This window comes from Corvus hawaiiensis, chromosome 16, assembly GCF_020740725.1.
Source record: "Corvus hawaiiensis isolate bCorHaw1 chromosome 16, bCorHaw1.pri.cur, whole genome shotgun sequence".
NCBI lineage: Eukaryota > Metazoa > Chordata > Aves > Passeriformes > Corvidae > Corvus > Corvus hawaiiensis.
The window spans coordinates 16,488,672-16,508,825 of NC_063228.1; the positions used below are offsets into that span (position 1 = coordinate 16,488,672).

A 20,154-nucleotide genomic window follows, 5' to 3' on the forward strand; every position below is an offset into this window, starting at 1 on the left:
AAAGTGTGGCTGTGTGACCAGCACTGTTCTCCTCACCAGCCTGAGCATAGCACTGTACCAGCTGCTGTGCACAAAACAAACTCTTTCCCAGCTAAACCCAGTACACTATGAACCAGATCCTGAAAGGAATTCTTTTGGCCGAACAAGAAGGTTTTATAATAGCATTTAGCAAAAATAGAAGTGTCTGGATAATAATAACATTTATATAGATGTATATACTTTTATATATATATATATATATATAATTTTTGCAAATGTTGTATGTATACATAAATTTGTATAGCATATATATATATATATATATATATATATATATAACGTGTATATCCCGTGTGTGATTGATTCGAAAACTAGTGTTAGAGCTTTTCTAGTGATCTGTAGGTCTCAGGTAGGGGCGTGTCCCAACACTGCTAAGGACAGCAGGACCCTGTTCTGTGCCAAGCTTTGTAGAGCTTCTGTTTGTGCCACTGCTGGTGTTTGTATCCACTTCAGGAGCCTGTGTTCCAACCACAGTTCTTATAAAAGATATGCTGGATAAAACTCACTGTGGTGCCAAAGGGATAGGAAAAATGTATCAGCATCCTGCAATGTAAATAATGACTTGGAGTGTGGTGATGCGATACTTTTATTGTATTTTTATATGTTCTCTGTACCCCGATGGTTCATCCCTACCTTCCCCACTCCTATTCCCAGTTGGTTTCCCCCAGACCCAAGCCGCTCCCCCGGTGCTCCCTACATGGTTGTTCTCCTCCCCTTGTTCTAGCTCTTTCCCTATCAATCACCCAAACCCCTCCTGTTGTTCCCGAAGGTCCAGTGTCCATCATCTGAAACCTCCCAGTTTACCCTTATATGGTCCCCATCAATCCCCCGAGACCCTACCCCTCTAGACACCTCCCCCTTTGGAAATCCCCTAAACCTCGATGTCCCATTGGGGTATGTGATCCCTTTCCCTCCTCCCCTTGGGGCTATTGGCCCAAGGAAATGTCTATCCTCGTCCACATCCCTCCCTTAGAGATTTCTATTGGTCCCCAGTTAAGCCATCCCCATTGTACCACGTCCCTTTATAAGGGGTACACTGGCGCTGTTCAGGGCTTGTCCTTTGTGAGTTCCCTTCAATAAACTTGGATTATCCCGTGTGGCAAGCCTCCTTGCTACTTTTTATCCTCTCCTTCGTCCGGACTGCTGACAGCCACTGTGCCTGGAGCTTCAGCTCCCGTGGGCAGAGCTGAGCTCCTGAGGAGCAGCTTTAAAGCCGAGAGCCTCCAGCTGCTCCCCACTCCTGTCGCACACCGCAGGAGCTAGCCTGGGCAGTGGTCAGTGGCGGTCACTGCGACATTGGAGATACTGCATTTATTTGGACATTGAGTCTGGACACACACTTCCAATTTTTTCCTCCAGAAATATTTTGGTGTGTATATATATATATACACGCATACATATACAAATGAAATATTTTCTGTATATGTTGTGTGTGTGTGTATATGGGAGTATCTATCATATATTTTGCATAATGTTCCATGTTATATATATGGAAATATATATATTTCTCACATGTATGACATATTGCCCCCTCCCTCCTTTCAATCCTTGGATAACAGGCTGTGTGAATTTCTTGGGTCAGGATTAATTCAGTTTTTGAATTTTACTCTTTTCCCCCCCTTTTAGCATCAGCTCCTAAGTGACCTGGAATATAGACTGGGAGTGAGTTTGATTTGTGAGCCCTTAGTGAGAATGAAGATATAGGACTAGTGATAGGGAGGTCAGATACTCCTGAGGGATGGCATGAATGTTTGTACAGATTCAGGCTACCCTGTGTCTAGAAGAATCTCTAGACTGTCTTCAGCCAGGAAAGGGACAGGCATAAAAATATTTCAGGTGCTTCATCCATTAATTTTCTGAACGTGGCCAGGTTTAATACTTCCTCCTGAATCCGCATGTCAGCAACTCTGGTGTCTGTGCTGTTGTGAGAGCTTCCTTAGAGAGAATCAGATCTAATAGACATGGCTGATTAAAAACTTATAATCCAGAAATCATTTGGGAGCGCTGAACCTGAAAAATGTTGCTATTTCCATCCTATATCTAGTAACAAGCCCTTATGCAGTAGATGAGGTGTGGGCTTTTACACTGGAAATAGAGGAGAGAGAGCAAAAAAATTAAAACAGAAGAAGCAGCAGTGTGCCAGAAACCTCATCTACTCACAGCAATTATGGGACAAGAACCAGACCAATCCAGACAGAGGATCTTCTTCCATTATTGCTTCAAGGAAGAGGATTAATATTTAATAAGAAAAATCAATTAGCTGACAAGTAAGATGGAGATTCTGAACACAATCTATGGAAACCATCCTTGAAGAAACCATTTCATGCAGAGGATCCATGAAGGCTTGTAAATCCTGGAGCATGTTTGTTTACTCAAGAGAAGTTGGTTTACTCAAGGTTTACCTTAAGTTCTACCTTGTAAGGAGTTTAGTATTGTCTTCTGGCTATTGGGCCCCTTATATTCTATCAAATCCCACTCATCTTAATAATTAACTTGAATTTGTAGATGCTCTGTCATTCTGATTTTCATTTGAACTGTTACCTGGTTCCTTCACCTGTGCATCCATAAATGTATCATCATAACATTTTGCCTTGACTGTAAATTTATTGCAAAACTGTAGCACTTTTGTTATTTTCTAGAGCTCTTGGAAGTCCTGGTTTTAGTACTCTCATAAAAACCTATGCAGATAATTGTAATTTTAATGTAAGTTTTACAGAAAGCTCACTGAAAGTAGTATCAAGTCCTCCTCCTGCCCTTGACCTTTTTGTGGGTTTTTTTCTGATTTAATAGCTTGAATTTTCTCTCTGAAAACAGGCAATCTCTCCTGATCTATGCTTCCTCTTGTTTATCTGGATTTTCTATCACCAAGCTCTCAATCTCAGGGACTCCTCAAGTGTTGTGAACAGTCCTTTAACACTTAACTTACTGAAGTATATGCCATTATTTGCATTCTGCTCCCAAGTGACTGCAACTCCCAACTGGGTTTGCAACATGTATTAAATCTTTTTTAAAAGAAAAATTCTCTTCAGTCATGAATAGTCAGGTTAAAGTACAGTTGTAGTAAGGATAATGTTTTCAGGCAGGAGAGGGATTTTATTTTGTCAGGTGTTATACTTAATTTTGCAATAAAATGTGTTTCCTCTGAAAACAGAGGCAGCAGGAGCATTATTGTGCAGTCATTTAACATACTTTGCCATCTCCTTCTAATGGCTGTGTGTTATTCTCACTGACCAGCCCATGCCTCCTCTCAGGCTCACTGGGTACCCAGGGGATGTTCTGCTGCCAGACATCTCTTTGCTGCTGCTGCTGTCAGAGGCTTGTGTGATATGTGCTGCTGACATCGGGGCTGGAAGGGAGGAAAATCCCAAAGCATGAAATGAATAGCAGGAAGGAGAAGGGCTCACAGTGGCAGGAAACCCCATGCTGGTATGTGTTTGCTCGCTTCAGTGTTTGAGGGATGAGCTGTTCTTTTTGTCCTGTAATGTCCTGCTGCTGTGAGAGCTCTCTTTCAGATAATTAATAAATCCTCTTCCCTGGCATTGCTGCTCCATTTGCTGTAGCTCATCTCAGCTAGCTTAAACACCATCCCTCCCACGGGTTAGTACCGACAAACTCACTATGGATTTACTATGGCACCAAGTTAAGCAGACCTGTTAGTTAATTCTGTTCTTTGTTCTTGTCACAGAGGAACAATTTCCTTCTTTGCTGAGCCTCCAATAAAGGCAATTTGACTCTATGGTACTTGCCATGCACCCTTTATTGCCATGCCTGAGCACTGTCTGTCACCTAAAATTTGTTCTGAAGGTCTCCTTTAGATGCAGCTTAGGTTTCTGGCGTCTCTGTTAGAGTCTGTCTCCTTTATACATTGTGTCTTGGGGTGGTTTTCTATTCCCTGATCGTCTATTCTAGGCCCAGCAATGGTGGCTGTGGGTTTAAGGTGGGTCTGGGGGACGGGGGAGCCTTGGGGGGCTCTTGCGGGGGCTTTTTCAACCCTCACTCTCCAGGCGTCTGTGGTGCCGGGCAGAGGGGGCTCTCTTTGTTGCTTAGCTAGCTTGGTTTTTTTGTTAGCTTAGGCAAAAACCTTTTTTCCCTTTCCCTGGCCTTGGAGACTGTGGCAACAATCCTTCGTCGGCCTTTGTTTTTTTCCTGAGCTGTTCGGTTTGGTTTGCTCCGAGGTCAGAGAGGACTATGGACGGGAGAAGCGAGTTCCGGCGGGGAGCCGAGGGGCCGCTCCGTCCCATTCCCAGACCTGGGAAAAGCCGACCAGCAAAAGAAAGGAACCTAAATCCACCAGCTTCATCTGCTGTGAAGAGGAGATCAACATCAGAGATTCACCAGGTTCCCATCTGGTTTTTTTCCCCAAGCTGCTGAGTGAACCTTTTGGGTTTTTTCTTTCCTGAGACAAACGCTGTTGCAATTCTTTCCCCCCTCCTCCCTGCCATGTGGTCGGCAGTTGGGTTTTTTGTTGGTTTTTTTGTTGGTTTTTTTTTTTTTTTGGTGGTGGTGGGGGGGAGTTCGGTTTGGTTTGGTTTTTTCCCTAGCATTTTAGTTGTGTTTGTTTTTTTGGAGGTTTTTTTGTTCCGGTGTGGGTGTGTTTGTGGGATAAGGTTCTGACAATTCAATATCTAGCATTTATTCACTTTTTCTCCCATGCCGTGTGGGCACTTGGTTTGTCAATAAAGGGTTGGTTTTTTCAATTTCATCCACTAACATTCATTTCTTATCGGTGGGAAGGGATTGCTGAAACCCTTTTCTTTAGAGGAAACACTAATTCCAGAGCATTTTCTCCTAAACTTGTCTCTAAACCGAGACACATTGCTTTATACAAAGAAATGGAAATAAATGGGGAAGTTGCTGTTAATCTTTGAGGCATTAAAGTGTGTGCAGCTGCACCTTCCTGCCTGAAGAAGTTGTCCCCAGCCAGGCCTGTCTGCACCTGCAGCTTGTCAGCTGAGAGTACAACAAGAAAAGTGGGGCTGGGGTTGGAGTCCAGGACAGGGGAAGAAAGCAGCATGCTGGTACTGAATATATGCACAAAAGTGACATTGGCTATCTCCCATCCTACTCTGTTCATCTTTCTGTCTCTCACTGGATGGAAGGCTATTGGGTGCAGAAGGGTTCCTATAAAACATTTAACAGCAGCCAGTGTTTCTGGGATTATCATGAGCCTCTGCATATTTTACTACGCTTCTTATCTCTTTCTTAGTTTAACATCGGATACCTGTCCTAGCAGAGGCCATGGTTTATGTATAATACAGCTTGCTTTTTCTGTTCCCTCTATACTTTGTAGGGCAGGGAGTAAGATGTCTAAGATCGGTGGGCTAGAACATCTTGGCCTCATTCAGGAAATCTTTTTTACCTTCCGTTCAAGGTTTACTCATGGATTTAATAAGCATGAAAAAACTAATAAAGCCCACATGCAAGTTAATACAAAGAAACCAACCCTGAACTTACACTTTGCATGCACTTGTAGTGTTCATATCCACTGTGAATGTGATTATCATCTTCCCTGAAAAGCACACTTTGATATCAATAACACAGCAATAGGAACTAGTGGAATACAGAGCTGGAAGACAGGACCCTTATCCTACAGCTCCTCACAGATCCCACTGCACTCAGGGTTTGGCAATTAGCACAATGCTGTTAGAAGGCAATGGTGCACCACTCACCCATCATTGCCTGATACAGGACAGAGCTCTCAGGGGACCTTCAGCTCTGAGTGCTGGGGATGAGATGGTAGCGCACAAGTCCAGCAGCTTATTGTGACAGATCAAAAGGTGCACAATAACTGGGTATGTGCTAATTTGGGGGACTGCGGCAAAAAGACATTTGCCTTAGGCAAAGATGCTATTTTTAACACTGTCCAGAAAATGCTACTGAAGCGCACTGAAGAGAGACAGAGGAGAAAATAACTTTTCTGTTGCTAAACCACCTCAGCACAGCAATGAGCAGGGCACTTTAACCTTCATCAAACCAGATGATTGAAAAAAAGTTATAGCAAATTGTATAAATTGTGTTTTGATCAAAATGTTGTAAAAAAATATAACTATTTGAAGCATTTCAAATACAGAATCACAGTGCTTATAAAGTAAATTCACCTCTGCTTTGTTATGTTCTTTAAAGAATGTAAATAAAATAGAATACGAAGAAAGAGTAGGAGTTGCTTTCAGGGATGCAGAAATCCATGTTTGTGAATCTCAGGGGTTTCACCCAGAATGAAAATTGCTTTCACTAATGTTTTATGAACACTAAACAAAACCTCTCCTGAGCCTTCCCTACAAGGCCTGACTTCCCCTCGAAGCCCTTCTGCTTTTCCTTCCCTTCCCTTCCCTTCCCTTCCCTTCCCTTCCCTTCCCTTCCCTTCCCTTCCCTTCCCTTCCCTTCCCTTCCCTTCCCTTCCCTTCCCTTCCCTTCCCTTCCCTTCCCCTTCCCTTCCCTTCCCTTCCCTTCCCTTCCCTTCCCTTCCCTTCCCTTCCCTTCCCTTCCCTTCCCTTCCCTTCCCTTCCCTTCCCCTTCTGCTTTCCCTTCCCTTCCCCTTCTGCTTTCCCTTCCCTTCCCTTTCCTTTCCCCATCCTCTGCAGACTGAGGCACTGTGTGCAATGCTGCCAGAAACATCCAAACACCTCCTTGATGTACCATTAGTGTTGAAAAGAGAGCAGCGGCCTGAGATCCTGCTTGGTATTTTCATAGTCTTGCCTGGTTAAACATGTTTTTATTTTGTTTATCATGCACATTTATACCAGTGCCACTTACTACACTGAAGCAATATAAAGGATTAGAGAGAACAACAGCATACCCTGTTTCTCTGTTGGTTAGAGAGAGCAATATGCTACACTGAAGCTATTAATTATATTTTGACTAATGAGTATTGTTTGCCAAATGATGATGGAGTGCTCAGACACAGCTAGTCTATAGAAAAATTTCATGGTTGTGAAGGTATCCAACCCCCAGTTTTATCTACTTTTTCAGCCCCTTTAGTTAATAGAAACTCTAATGTAGGAAACTACACAGAGTCTGCAGTCAGATGAGAATAGAACAAGCAGAAATAGTTGAGCCTGTGGTCTCTGAGTACCTAACAAGGATGATGTCTGATTTGAGATAGCTCTTGAGTCCTGTAGGAAACCCCATGGCTGTTAAGAAAAAGAAAAGCTTTAAAGGTGAAAATACTGCTAAGGGTTTCCAAGATATATGGCAGGTTTTCTATTTAAAAATGAAGGCTGATGATCTCTATAAGACACATTCCCTAGCCAAAGCACCAGTCACTGCCACAGTTCAGAAATTACTTGGTGAATGAGGTTTTGTGAAACTACCAAAATGGGTTTTCCTGACCTTAACAAATATGGAAGATGCTTCTGCAGTGGGAGGTGAACTTCATTAAACTACTTGAAGCCAAGCCACACATTCCTTTTAAACTTTTAAATAGGAATGCCACTAACCAGTTCTTATTCTAGACAGAGATAAACCTTTTAAAAAAGGTTTTATACACTCCCATCGCTGCAGCTAAAGCTTGTCAGTCACCCCTCCAGATACTGTCTTATTGAAAGAAAGCATAAGTAGTTCCTGCTGTCCATGTATTTTTAAACAAGAATAATCACTTGTAAAGAAAATCTGGTTTACATAAATTCTTCCTTCACCACAAGTGTCCTATGGTACTGTGGTTCATCTTTTTTCTGTAGAAACAACATCTTGAATTTCAGCTAAATACTAATTGAAGGTGAATTCTAGGTACTAAACCCAGTATCATATTTTCCTTGGTTGTGTGCCATCAAAGTAAAAACCTAATTGAATCAGGGGAAGAGGGGGAAGCAGAGGTTAAATGATTTGCTAAGAAGCTGTTTGTTAAAAACAACACATACAGCTTGCTCAACACTTATTGTGCCTACCAAAGCAGGATGAGAAGATAGAAGAGTATTGATAAAGGGAAGGAATCTTGACCAAAGATCCTGTTTTCAACCTAAAACTAACTTAAACCAGCCTTGAAGTTTGGACTTGGGCCAGGGACATAAAGAGCATGTGCAGGGAAGCAAGGTGAAAAGTTCAGAAGGAGGAAGACCCTTTACTTCATCTCAGCGCCCCCTGCCCACGACCACCAGATGACACTGAGCAAGCTCAACGTGGATGTAAATGACTTTTGGGCTCATTGTAATACGAGGCAAGGCTAGGCAGGGCTAGGTAATGAATATGTATAGGTGTATTGGGAAACTTAATGAATATGTTTGTAACCTGATATACGCCAAGCTGAATGGAGCTGTCAGCACGCATGACCTTGGAGGAACTATTTCCCATGCGTCCCAGCGCTGGAATAAACATACCTACTTTACTACTTAGTGGAGTCTTTTCCGTGTATCATTTGGCGAGCCAGATAGGAGGAACTCTGTCCGGCTGCAGGATCGGCTGAGGAGCGGACGTCCTAGGCGCACCCCGGGGCTTTCCTGGAGGAACTCTGCCTCTTGGCTCGCTCACTGCGGGGGCAGACAGCAACCTGCTGGGACTGCGGATAAAGGGTATGTTCTGGATTTAGGGTGTCTGTAAGTCGTACGTGTGGCCACGGCTGCTGGTAAGCTGCGCAGAGACGTCTGGCATACAGCATAGTCCCTGTGTGGGTAAAGGTGGGGCTTGCAAGCAACCGGCTACCGGAGCCGGCAAGGGGGAATCACCGACCGATAGAGCAGCTGCTAGCGATCCTGGGAGCGGATCGGGTGATTCCAGGGCGGGGGGGGGGGGTTCTGCCAGAACTTGTTGATGATCGTATTGAGGAAAATAAATAAGCGGGAGCCTGAGGTTATTAAAAGTGAGTGTTATGAATATTTTAGCTACTAGTAGCTGGTTTGAATGTTGTTGGGTCGCTTATATGTCTGTGTGGATATTGGTTGTTGTTGGACTGCTTTTATGTGTATGTTGTCGTGTGTTGTTTGAGTATGTAGTATTTAAGCATTTGTTTGGAGCCGTGCTAGATTACTGATTATTGTGCTAATAGAATTAGAATTGTGGCTAGGCGAGAGGTTAGAAGAACCCCTCCCCCTCAGTAGTTTGGTCTTGATTCTTGGAAATTTGTAAATCCGATAGAACATTGGATAGAGAGAAGAGGTGACCAAATTCCTTTAAAGAGAATATACAGAACCTCTGCAGGAAGATTAGTAGCTTTAGATTGGGAACAACCAGCGGCAGAAGATTTAGGTTTTGAAAGAATACATGGAATAACTTGTTTTTGTGGATGCATTAGAATTTTTCGTTCAGCAAGAGGGTGGCATGTTGCGTGGGTACTAATACAGTGTAAAGTTTGTAAGAAGAGGTGGTACCTTCTGCCAGGCAGCAGCGCTTATGCTTTCAGTGTTATCAGAGGCACTCTAGTGAAGTTGATTTTGAGCCTGAGATTTTAATGTTTGTGTGTGGGAAGTTGCATTTGGTACCTGAGGTTTGGGAAGTTTGGGAAGAAAACTGGGAAAGAACTGTGAGAGAGTGTGAAGAAAGGTTTGGGTAAAAGTGAGATAAAACTAGGAGAAAGAGATAGAAACAACAGTGGATAAGCAGGGAGGGAGGTCGTTACCCCCCATCCCTCAGTAGTTATATGGTAGGAGTATAGCCCCCGACTCTTTCCGTTCATTTGTCCTATGTGCATGAGTGATGCTTTGTGTGTGGGCATAAGACGATTCCAGCCCCACACCGGCTGTGGGTTTTAGCTCAGTGCAGATTCTGTAGAAGCTGGAGATACTATGATTCTATTTATTTAGCAAACAGAGATCTGTGCCCGGAGTGCTGAGAAAGCAAGGAACATTTTGTTTTAAAACTTTTGTGTGGCAAAGAGCATCACGTTCGTGAAAATAGTAGTGTGCTAGAAAATGATTGGGAGGAACTAGTAAAGGCTTTTGAAGAAGATTTTAAGTGGCAGCGAAGCAGGCCTGGCAGAAAGCATAAGAGAATTTATAAAGAGGGGCTTATACACTATACAGAGTGGGTGGTGTCCAAGCTGCCAGAGGAGAGAGCTTGGTATCAGACTAGAAAGAGCAAGAATAAAAGAACTTGGCAGAAAATGAAGGTGTACATAATGTTAGAGCGAGGGGAGAGTAGCAGAGAATAGTGAGAAATTTGAGAGGAACTGGTTAGAAAAGAAGAGATGAAGAAAAGGCAAAAGCAAAGGCAAAGGTGATGGCAGAAGTTGTAAGAATTGTGGACATTGTGGTTAATAGATTTGGGTGTTTAGTTCCCTTTTCTGCTTGGTGTTTTGTGCAGAGCTGTAACGCTTCTGTTACGTGGTGCTTGTGCAGAGTTGAAAGGCTCCTGTTTGGAGGGGACCCATGCCCCTGTGCCTTTTGTGTTTTGTTGTGAAAAGCCAAAATTGGCAGGTTTCAGTCCTGAGGCCAATCTGGGGCTCCTATCTTGTGGGGAACCCCCCCCACCAGTCTGTGGTTTATTGTGGAGAACTAGAATTGGCAGATTCTGATCTTGAAGCCAATTCTGCAGCTACAGCCTTGTAGAGATGGTGGTGTGCCTATGCAGGCCTAGGTATTTGTCATGCAGCCTCGTCTGTGGGGGCTTTAGAGAAACTTTAAGAAAAAACGCCTGTCCTGAGTGGCCAGTGAAAGAAAAAAAAATAAAAAAGAGAAAAAGCAAATCAAATGCCTGATTCACAGACCGCAACTCTTGCAAAACTTTTAAAAGTGGTCTCACTCTCTCCACTGAAGAATCAGTTGGAGGAAACCCCACTGAAAACCTGTAGGAAACAACAGAAGTGGTGCAACAAGCACTTCATAGAATAAAACCAAAACACCACTTGAATAAGTTAATGCAATTAACAACTTGTTTCACTCAGACATATTTTTCATTTTTTTTCAAGGAAGTTTGTTTCTTTTCTCCTTTCTAAGAATGTCAAATATCCCTGCATCGAAAATAAAGCAGTTTGAGAGCAAGGAAACTGCAAGCAGCAAAATCATGCCTAAATGTGATAACCATTGCTTCATTGTCACTTTGTGTTAGCCCCAAAAGGTTTTACTTTTTAATAATCAGTCTAGTGGGCCAAATTTTCACTTTTCTTTTATAGGAATCTACCAACACAGGACATAGAACTGTATGAAAACCAATTAAATTTAAAGTGTCATCATAATTGCTTGCATTGTGAGTTTGTTAATGTTTGTAATTTGTTTGTGTTTTCATTGCAAGTGACTTGGTGGGAGATCAAGTAGTAGTTAAAGCATTCTACATATTGTTGAGTTTAACTTTCGTCTAACTTGTTTTGTCTTTTTACTGAAAAATGTTGTAGCTAAAGTCTTATAGATGTATAATTTGTCTCAACCAATATTATCCAGAGAGTTGGTATAAAAATTTATACATATTTGAAATCCTACAAATATGGACTAACCTTCCCAGCTCTGCCTCAGAAGGCTTCAAAATTATTATAACCTGGCTAAATTTTTTAGATTTTCTTAATTAGTGAATTAAAGAATCTTGACAAAACACAAGCAAATGCTGCATGAGAAATGATTGGATCCCCCTTCCTAAACCAAGAGGGATAGCCATAGACTGCAGATGGGACATGAATAAAACACAGAAAAGCCTTCTACCAGCTCTCAAACTAAAGTGCTGTTGAATCTCATGCCTTATGTCTTAAGAAGGTATTTTATCTTTGCCTCACTCCTCCTATTTATAACACATTCTGCAATCTCAGATGGGGGGTGCAGAATGTGATGAAGGCAATTTATGTTTTACATTTCATGTGTCTGAATTCTAATCTTAATATAATATTTTAGAAGTGGTGATACATATTAGTATCTTCTGTCCAGTAACAGATTTCTTAGAGAAAAAGTATGGCAACCTCACAGTTGTATGATGCATAAGTATAAAAGTAGTAAAGCCAAAAATTGCCTCGTAGACAAACATGTTGTGTTTATAGGAGATTCCAGAATTCAACAGCTATTCTATTCATTTATAAAACTCATAAATCCTCAAGTCAAAGAAGAGGGAAAACAACCAGTTAGAATTAAACAATAACCCCTCAAAAAGGAAGACAGAGAAAGAATTAGCCCAATAATTGAAAAATTCTTACAGTTAGGACTGTTAAAAGAGTGCCAGTCTGATTTTAACACTCCTATCCTGCCTGTCTGCAAACCTGATGGGTCCTACCGAATGGTACAGGATTTACGGGCTGTTAACAAGATAACTGAAGATCTCTATCCTGTGGTGGCAAACCCTTACACTCTGTTAACATGTTTAACACCAGAGCTAACTTGGTTTACCGTTTTAGATTTAAAGGATGCCTTCTTTTGCCTCCCTCTCCATGAAGCCAGCCAGAAAATTTTTGCATTTGAATAGGAAAGCCCTAAGAGTGGGCGCAAAACCCAGCTCACATGGACGGTGTTGCCTCAGGGATTTAAGAACAGTCCCACCCTGTTTGGAGAACAGCTCGCAAAAGACATAGAGTCCTGGGAAGCCCCACCAGGAGAAGGGAAGCTATTGCAGTACGTGGATGATCTCCTAATAGCTACCCGAACAGAAGAAGCTTGCACAGCCTGGACGGTAAGCCTCTTAAACTTCCTGGGACTCCAAGGGTACAGGGTATCTAAGAAAAGGCTCAGGTGGTGAAACAAAAAGTGATCTACCTGGGCTATGAAGTCAGTGCCGGGCAACGAACTTTGGGGCAAGATCGCAAAGAAGCGATATGCCACACCCCGAAACCCCAGACAGTGAAAGAGTTTCGGACTTTTCTGGGGATGACAGGGTGGTGCAGACTGTGGAGTTACAATTACGGGCTGCTCGTGAAGCCACTATATGAACTCATTACAAAGGAAAGCAGAGCTCTCCAGTGGACAAAGGAGGCCACGCGGGCCTTCAACCAGCTGAAGAATGCCCTCATGTCAGCTCCAGCTCTAGGACTTCCAGACGTGAGTAAGCCATTCTTTCTATTTTCCCATGAGAAACAAGGGATCGCCCTGGGAATACTAGCACAGGACCTGGGCCCATACCAACGGGCAGTTGCCTATTTCTCTAAGCAGCGAGATGCAGCAGCCAAAGGATGGCCTGGGTGCCTCAGAGCTGTTGCAGCAGTCGTGCTAAACATCCAGGAAGCACACAAATTCACCTTGGGCCAGAAAATGACTCTGCTGGTGTCCCACACAGTGTCCATGGTGCTAGAAATGAAAGGTGGGCACTGGCTCTCCCCACAAAGGTTCCTGAAATATCAAGCTATCATGGTAGAACAAGATGATGTAGAAATAGTGGTAACTAACATTGTCAACCCAGCTTCCTTTCTCAGTGGAAATCAAGGGGAACCGGTACGCCATGAGTGCCTGGAGACTATCGAAGCCCCCTACTCCAGCCGCCTAGACCTGAAGGATACTCCTTTAGACGATGCAGAAACCTGGTTTACCGATGGGAGCAGCTATGTCATCAGTGGAAAGCGGCATGCTGGGTATGCAGTTACCACCTGCCGCGAGGTGATAGAATCTGGACCCCTGCCAACAAACACCTCTGTGCAGAAGGCTGAAATAATCGCCCTAACCCGTGCCTTAGAGATGGCAAACGGAAAGAAAATAAACATCTCTACAGACTCAAGGTATGTGTTTGGGGTTGTACACGCACACGGGGCCATTTAGAAAGAAGGAGGACTGTTAAATTCGCAAAGAAAGAACATCAAACATGCACAAGAAATAATGTGACTGTTGGAAGCAGTCCAGCTACCTGAGAAAGTAGCAATCATGCACATAAGGGCACATCAAAAGGTGAGCTCAGAATTGGGAGAAGGAAATGAACTGGCAGACAGGCAAAAGAAGCAGCAAAAGGTGAGGTAACAACTGGAGCCTTGATCCCAGATGGACAACTTTCCCTAGAGGGTAAGCCAACATATAACAAAAAGGACAAGAAATTGATTAAAGATGAAGGGGGAACATTTAACAAATAGGGGTGGGCTATCACCGTGGAAAGAAAATTGGTTATTCCCTCCCACTTGCTATAGTCACTAGTAAGAGAGGAGCACCAGAAAACGCATTGGGGAACAAATGCCTTATATAACTACTTGTGGGGTATGCCCAGCCCCTGGCCTGGAGGGATCTCTGCTGAGATAAGAGATTTTGCAATCGCCCAGCAGGACTCCCTGGAAAGGCAACCACTTCTTTGGTCATGGTGAGAAAAGACAGACCCACAATCCTTTAGGAGACCCTGTGCAGATCCCTTGTAACCCATTGGCCTTCACCCATCCCAGATCCTCTGTAACCCATTGGTCCTCACCCATCCCCTGTATCCCAATAAAAGCAAGCCCTCTGCCCCTGTGCAGGAGAGTTCTCGTCCCTGGCTTTCCCCTTCGCCGGAGGGGACCAACGATAAAGCTCCTTCCGTGTGGAACCAGCCACACGAGCCTCTCGTCTCTCTCTCTGGTCTGGCTTGGCCTGGAGGCTGCCCTGCAGAGCTGAGCTGGAATCACAAGCTGATATCACTAAAGAGCTGACAGACTCTGCAAGGGCCCTCCTGCCAGCAGCTGAGGGAAGACACTGGGCCTCGGGAAGGCGATTTCTTTCGGGACCATCTCCCCGGACCGGTCACCTCTTCTTGGGTCAGAGCCACTGACCTCATCCCTAGCCGTAATAACTACTTAACTGGGAAAATTATTGCTAGAGATTTATACAGAACTGTTGTGCAGGTAACCCGACAGTGTAACCTTTGCCTCCAGACTAATCCCAAAAATACCCCCAAATCAAAAATGGGTCAAATTGGAAGGGGCCATGGGCCTGGACAGCAGTGGCTAATTGATTTTTATGGAACTTCCGAGAAAAGGGGGGTATTGATATTTGCTAATGTTAACAGATACTTTTTCAAGATAGCTGGAAGCTTTTAGCCTTGAGAAGTTATTCATAGGAGAGAAAACATATGGTCCCAAGCCTTTATGCAGTTTACTAGACTCATGGGGAAATATTCTGATTTAAAAGATTTAAACCTACTGACTGTGGTCATGCACAGAAACCAAGTGTATGTAAAGCAAGAATGAGAAAAACAAAAAGAAAAAACTTGGCAACTTCAGGGAACTGTAAGAGAAGAAATCAAAATAGGATGACGAATGATTAACGGAACTACTCATAAAAAAACCGACCCAAATTTGTGTTTCAACTACTCCTACAGACAAACATCATGAAATCTGTAGTCATTCAAGTGAAGTAGATTGTTGGTATAATTTTACATTAGTACAGACCGTTGAAGTAGTTTGTCTTTGGGTGCAGGACAGTAATGAGCTTTCATTCAAATTCCAGATAAATACCATAGCTAGGCCTATTAAGCCTGAACCAAAGATTTATTGAATTAGTCCCTATGTAGTAAGGAACACAGGCCAGCAATTATTGCTGTTTAATCCAAAGTGCCTCTTAAGCGTGTAGAACTACTAATGCAAATTAATATTTCTGATATCCAACCAGCCTGCTCCCCTTTAATTCAAACATCCTTTGAAGGGTGGACAGCCTGGCTGCAAAAGCAAACACCCCTCAAAGGCAGAATGTGGAGAGACCTGACTGGCATGCTGGGAACAGGACTGGGAGTCATAAATGGGATTGATTCAGAGATACTGATGAACAAATTGGCCACGGCAAACAGGGACCTGACCCAATTAAAACAGCCCCTTACAATCTTCCCTATTAGCATTGGGAAACAGCCAGTGGCAAGTCTCAAAAATACTCCCAGACTTCACAAAGACCAACGACCTGGACCACAGACTGATACTAAATACACTTGGTGTAACTCAAGACAATGTATCATTAGCCCTTAGCTGCATACAAGCCCAATTATAGATGTGAAAAACGAGGTTCACTCTTAGTAAAGTTTTAAGAAAAGTTTAATAAAAGCGACAATTAGGAGACAACAGCAAAAAGGGTATTATGGCCGGGTGCTTTGGCAGAGATCCAAAGGCACCCTCTACATCCAAAAGATCATCTTTAAAAGTACATCTCTTATTGCATATTCATCACAATCATGCATGATTCATAAATTCTTTGGAGTTTCTATGTATCATCCCATCAGCCTTATCTTCCTCCTTGGCTCCATTCCGTCTCTGCTCCTTCCATAAATTCTTCTCTCTGGTTTCGGGTCTTCTTCTTCTCTGATAAGATGCTCCAGGAACGTGAAGGCTTTCTCTGCCTATCTTTTCTAAATTGACTACATAAACAATAGACATTCTGTATCATGTATTACATTACAGAACCTAGGTAAAGTTTTTCTAACATTAAGGAACATGAAAAAAGCCAACATCACAATACATTCGTAACAATTATGTAACATGCGAAAAGCCAACATCACAATATATTCGTAACATAGATGCAGTCAACAGCTTCCTTAATTATAAGAGAAGGAAATGAAGGCGTTTTCCCTATTAAAATCTGAGAAGCTGTTTAGAATAATGCCACTACGTTAAAAGGAAAGCTCCAGTCCTGGTGGACCTTGGTAAATTTCACCTATGACCCAATGACTAACATAGCTACTGCCTTCGTGCTTACTATATGTAATGCCACAGTTTATGTAGTTCATCCTATTGTTGCATTGGGACTAAACTATGAAGGAACAGTTTTTTACCCCTCTGAACACAGAGTATAGGCTCGGATGGTAGAAGAAAAATGGCAAACGGTGAATTTAGAATCTTGCATCACACAGGAACAACAAGGATTTATCTGTGAAAGTAATACACTTGATGCTAAAGACATATGTCTTGATGCAGAACAAGGCATTTGTCACTTTGAGATCCACCCAGACACTACACCAAAAACTGTACTTGTATATATTGGTCAAGGTTGTGTGTGCTTAAGAACTATCTGCACTTTTAGATGAGAGTAATATGAATGTAGCTGCCAGGAATCACTCTAATTTTTGTATTTGTAATTTTACCAAGATTGTTGGAGGTGACTTTTCATATTTAGCACTGGTTGTGTCTCATCAATTGATAAGGTCTAACTACACCATATACCATAAATTGCTACTCACACCTATTGGGATTGACCTCACATTAGTAAAGCAATTAGTGAAACATCAGGACCTAACTGAGATTCTAGAAGAAATCCAAAAGAATGGGAAAAAGACCTTAGTCACCATCCATCATGACACAGAAGAAAAAAGCAGTGAACAAAGCCCTTGGGGAGCTCGAGCAAATTTCCTGCTGGCTTGGGAAAAATGCCTGAGCTACGTCCTCCGTCCTCAGCCAACTTTTATCTGAGGAAGAGAAAACAAGGCAGGCGACGCTGCAGAATAGAGCAGCTATTGATTTCCTTCTTCTTGCCCATGGTCACGGCTGCGAGGAATTTGAAGGACTCTGCTGCATGGACCTTTCCACCAAAAGCAATTCAATTCATGCAAAGATCCAAGAGATACAAGAGCAAGTGGACAGTCTACAAGCACTGGTTTACCAACTTATTTTCGGCCTCCAAATCCCCTTCATCCACCTGGAGCTTCAGCAGCTGGGTCCCATCACTTATAAAAGACATTTTATGGGTTTTGTTTACAATTTTCCTAATTTTACTCGCCCTCCCTATTTTTAAGTGTTTAATTTTAAAATCCCTTAGGTCTTCCCTTTCTTTTCAAATAATAAAAAGGGGAGATATTGGGGTGGTTCAGCCCACTCTTGGGCCAAGACCATGGAAAACCAATCAAACCAGGGCCATCCACTGGGTAGATTTCCCCGCCCAAGACAGTGGGTTGGAGGGAGGATCAGAGGATGTGACTGAGGTCTAAGTCGCCTCCCCCTGGGTGGTTCCTGAGTTCAGACTACCTCCGCCTGTTCTGGAAAGTTCTTTGTTCTTTGGATGTTTATTGGTTCCCTGTCATGACTCCTGCCTCCCTTTCTCCTCATTGGTTATAGAGGATTGTATCCTCCCCTTTGTCTGTATCCCATTGGTTGCTTCCCTTTTCCCCGCCTTGCTCCACCCCCCCCCCCCCCCCCCCCCCCCATAAAAAGCTGTGTCCCTGTGCTTCTCGGGTCCTTTGCTGGTCCCTGGACCCTCTTGCAAATAAACCTGCTGGAACCCACACCAGAGGCCCCTCTCTGTTCCTGTGCCTCCGGGCTGACGCGAGCCCTGACACCAGCTGCCTGTTGTGTCTCCTCTGAGGAGGAAGCAGCACGCGCGTCTATCCCGCACCTCACTTTTCCACCGAAGACATTCTGAGGACGTCGTGGAAGTGATACTGCGTTCCCTCTGACTGAGGGCACGCCAGGGCTCGAACATTCGAGCCAGCTAGCGTCAGGTCAGTCCTTCCATACTTGTTCAAGGTGTTGTCAGAGGTCCAGTTCTTAGAGCTGCTTGTTCTCTCACTAAATCCTGGTAATACTGTCCATTTTCAGTAATTCCTCCTCTGAGTTTATTCTCAAAACATAGCCACTTTTCTCCTTTAGGACACTCACTGCTTACCTGTTGTGTGCTTGTTCCCAAGTTCTCAGCAATCCAATAGGTCTTTCCATTTTCAGTACAAGTTTCCACCTTGGAGAGGTCAAAGCACCCATCCTTGATGTGAGTGTGAGTTCTGAGGAGGGACCCCTGGTTCATTCCCAGGTGGAGGGGCTGGTAACACTTATGGCAAGACTCTGTATTTATCCCCATTGGGATATACATAGTATACCCCGTTGGGTATACTAGGAGTTGCCACAGGAGAAGTATTAGAGGTCCGGTAGGGTTGCAGCCTACGGTAGAGTTTAAGATGGTTCTATGTGGCTGATGCAATGCCCAACCTGGTCTTGCCCTCTACTCATCTACTCCTCCCCAACAGGATACAATACTCCTCTTTCACTCTTAGTTAAAATTAATTTGATTTGGTGCTTTTTAATTTCTTTTAGGCATTAAAAGGTGAGTGTACAGTATGGGAGTGGAATATTTCCTGAGAAAGCACTTATAAATCTGAAAACACTTTAACAAAACACTGGTATGTATTTACGAGTCCTTTTCGTTTGAACACTAACTTGGTGTCACCTGGTGTATTTGCCAAGGCCCGTTCTTCTGGCTCCTTCACAGGTCCTTTGACTCAGCTGGCGTGGGTCCACCCTCTCTCTAGACCAAATTGCAGCCTTGGTGGTCAACAGCACCTGGAACGGACCTTCCCATTGTGGTGGTAGGGACTTTTTTTCCATGTCTTTATTAATACCCATTCCCCTGGGCTAACATTATGGATTTTAAAGTCTAAGGGAGTTGTTTGGGGGATCAACCCTTTTGCTTGTAGGTTTTTGAGAGTTCTTGCTATAATGCTGTTGGGGTTTTAGGAGCTCTCCTGGTTTTTTGGTTTTTTTCTGTTAAAGGAATTCCCCCCCCCACCCCCCCTACATGTTGCTAGGGAAACAAATGGCCAGGTACTTAAGAAAAACAAAAGACCTGGCTGCTCTTTTTGTTTCACCTGAGTGTGTGGGCAGTTGGGTCTCCTGCATTTGGACAGAGAGGAGTCTGCTTGCTTCGGCTGCTTTTCCTTCTGCTGGAGAAAGAAATCCCAAAGCCCGCCTTCTCTGCCGCACTCGGAGCCGGGCTGTGGCCGCCCTGCCCCATCGTTGCTTCGAGCCTTTGCTATGTGGTAGCCATGCTTGCCCTGCCTGCCCAGACCTCTGGGGGGGTTCCCCGTTTGGATACATCTCGTCTGCCACCCGGGATTTGTGCTCGTCCCTGCCGTTCCAGCCTGCCGCTCCAGCCTGCTGTTCCCGAGGGTCTGGCCGGACACCGGGATCAGCTGCCCAGGGGTTTGTGAAGCTTCTTTGTCCCATCCCTTCCCAGGATCCCAGGGCACCAGTGCCGCGTGCTCCCCGAGCTCGCTCCGGAGCGCCCCCTGCAGCCGCGGGGGAACCATCGCACCTGCCCTGCTCACCGGGAGCCGCCAGCGCCCCTGCCGGCTGCGAGCGGAACTGCACCCGAGGGGAAAGGGCCTGACAGCCGAGAAGGCTGGCACTGGGTTTGTGATTGTTTGCTGTTACTGCCAGAGTTATTGCTGGTTGTTTGACTGGTTATATACACATATAGATATATAATAGTAAAGAACTGTTATTCCTAATTCCCACATCTTTGCCTAAAAAGCCCCTTGATTTCAAAATTATAATAACTCGGAGGGAAGGGGGTTGCATCTGCCATTCCAAGGGAGGCTTCTGCCTTCCTTAGCAGACACCTGGCTTTCAAACCAAGACAGATCTTG

The 20,154-nt window shown here is 43.9% G+C and overlaps 1 protein-coding gene across 6 annotated transcripts in view; it reads left to right on the forward strand.

Annotated features, from left to right (window-relative positions):
* LOC125334068 overlaps positions 1–19,689 on the forward strand; it is a 22,404-nt gene extending 2,715 nt beyond the window's left edge. The window contains exons 1-3 of one of the 6 annotated variants that reach the window (XR_007207065.1): positions 8,140–13,585; positions 18,999–19,095; positions 19,660–19,689. Coding sequence is in view for 2 of the 6 variants with exons in the window: in XM_048320512.1 (XP_048176469.1) it covers positions 12,744–13,585; positions 18,999–19,038 (882 nt within the window). In the remaining 4 variants the exon portion in view is untranslated. Of the gene's footprint in view, positions 1–8,139; positions 13,586–16,037; positions 18,910–18,998; positions 19,295–19,413; positions 19,561–19,659 lie in introns of those variants that run through there. The other 5 variants (XR_007207066.1, XM_048320513.1, XM_048320512.1 and 2 more) reach the window with 5 other exon arrangements.
* Positions 19,690–20,154: the final 465 nt, after the last annotated feature.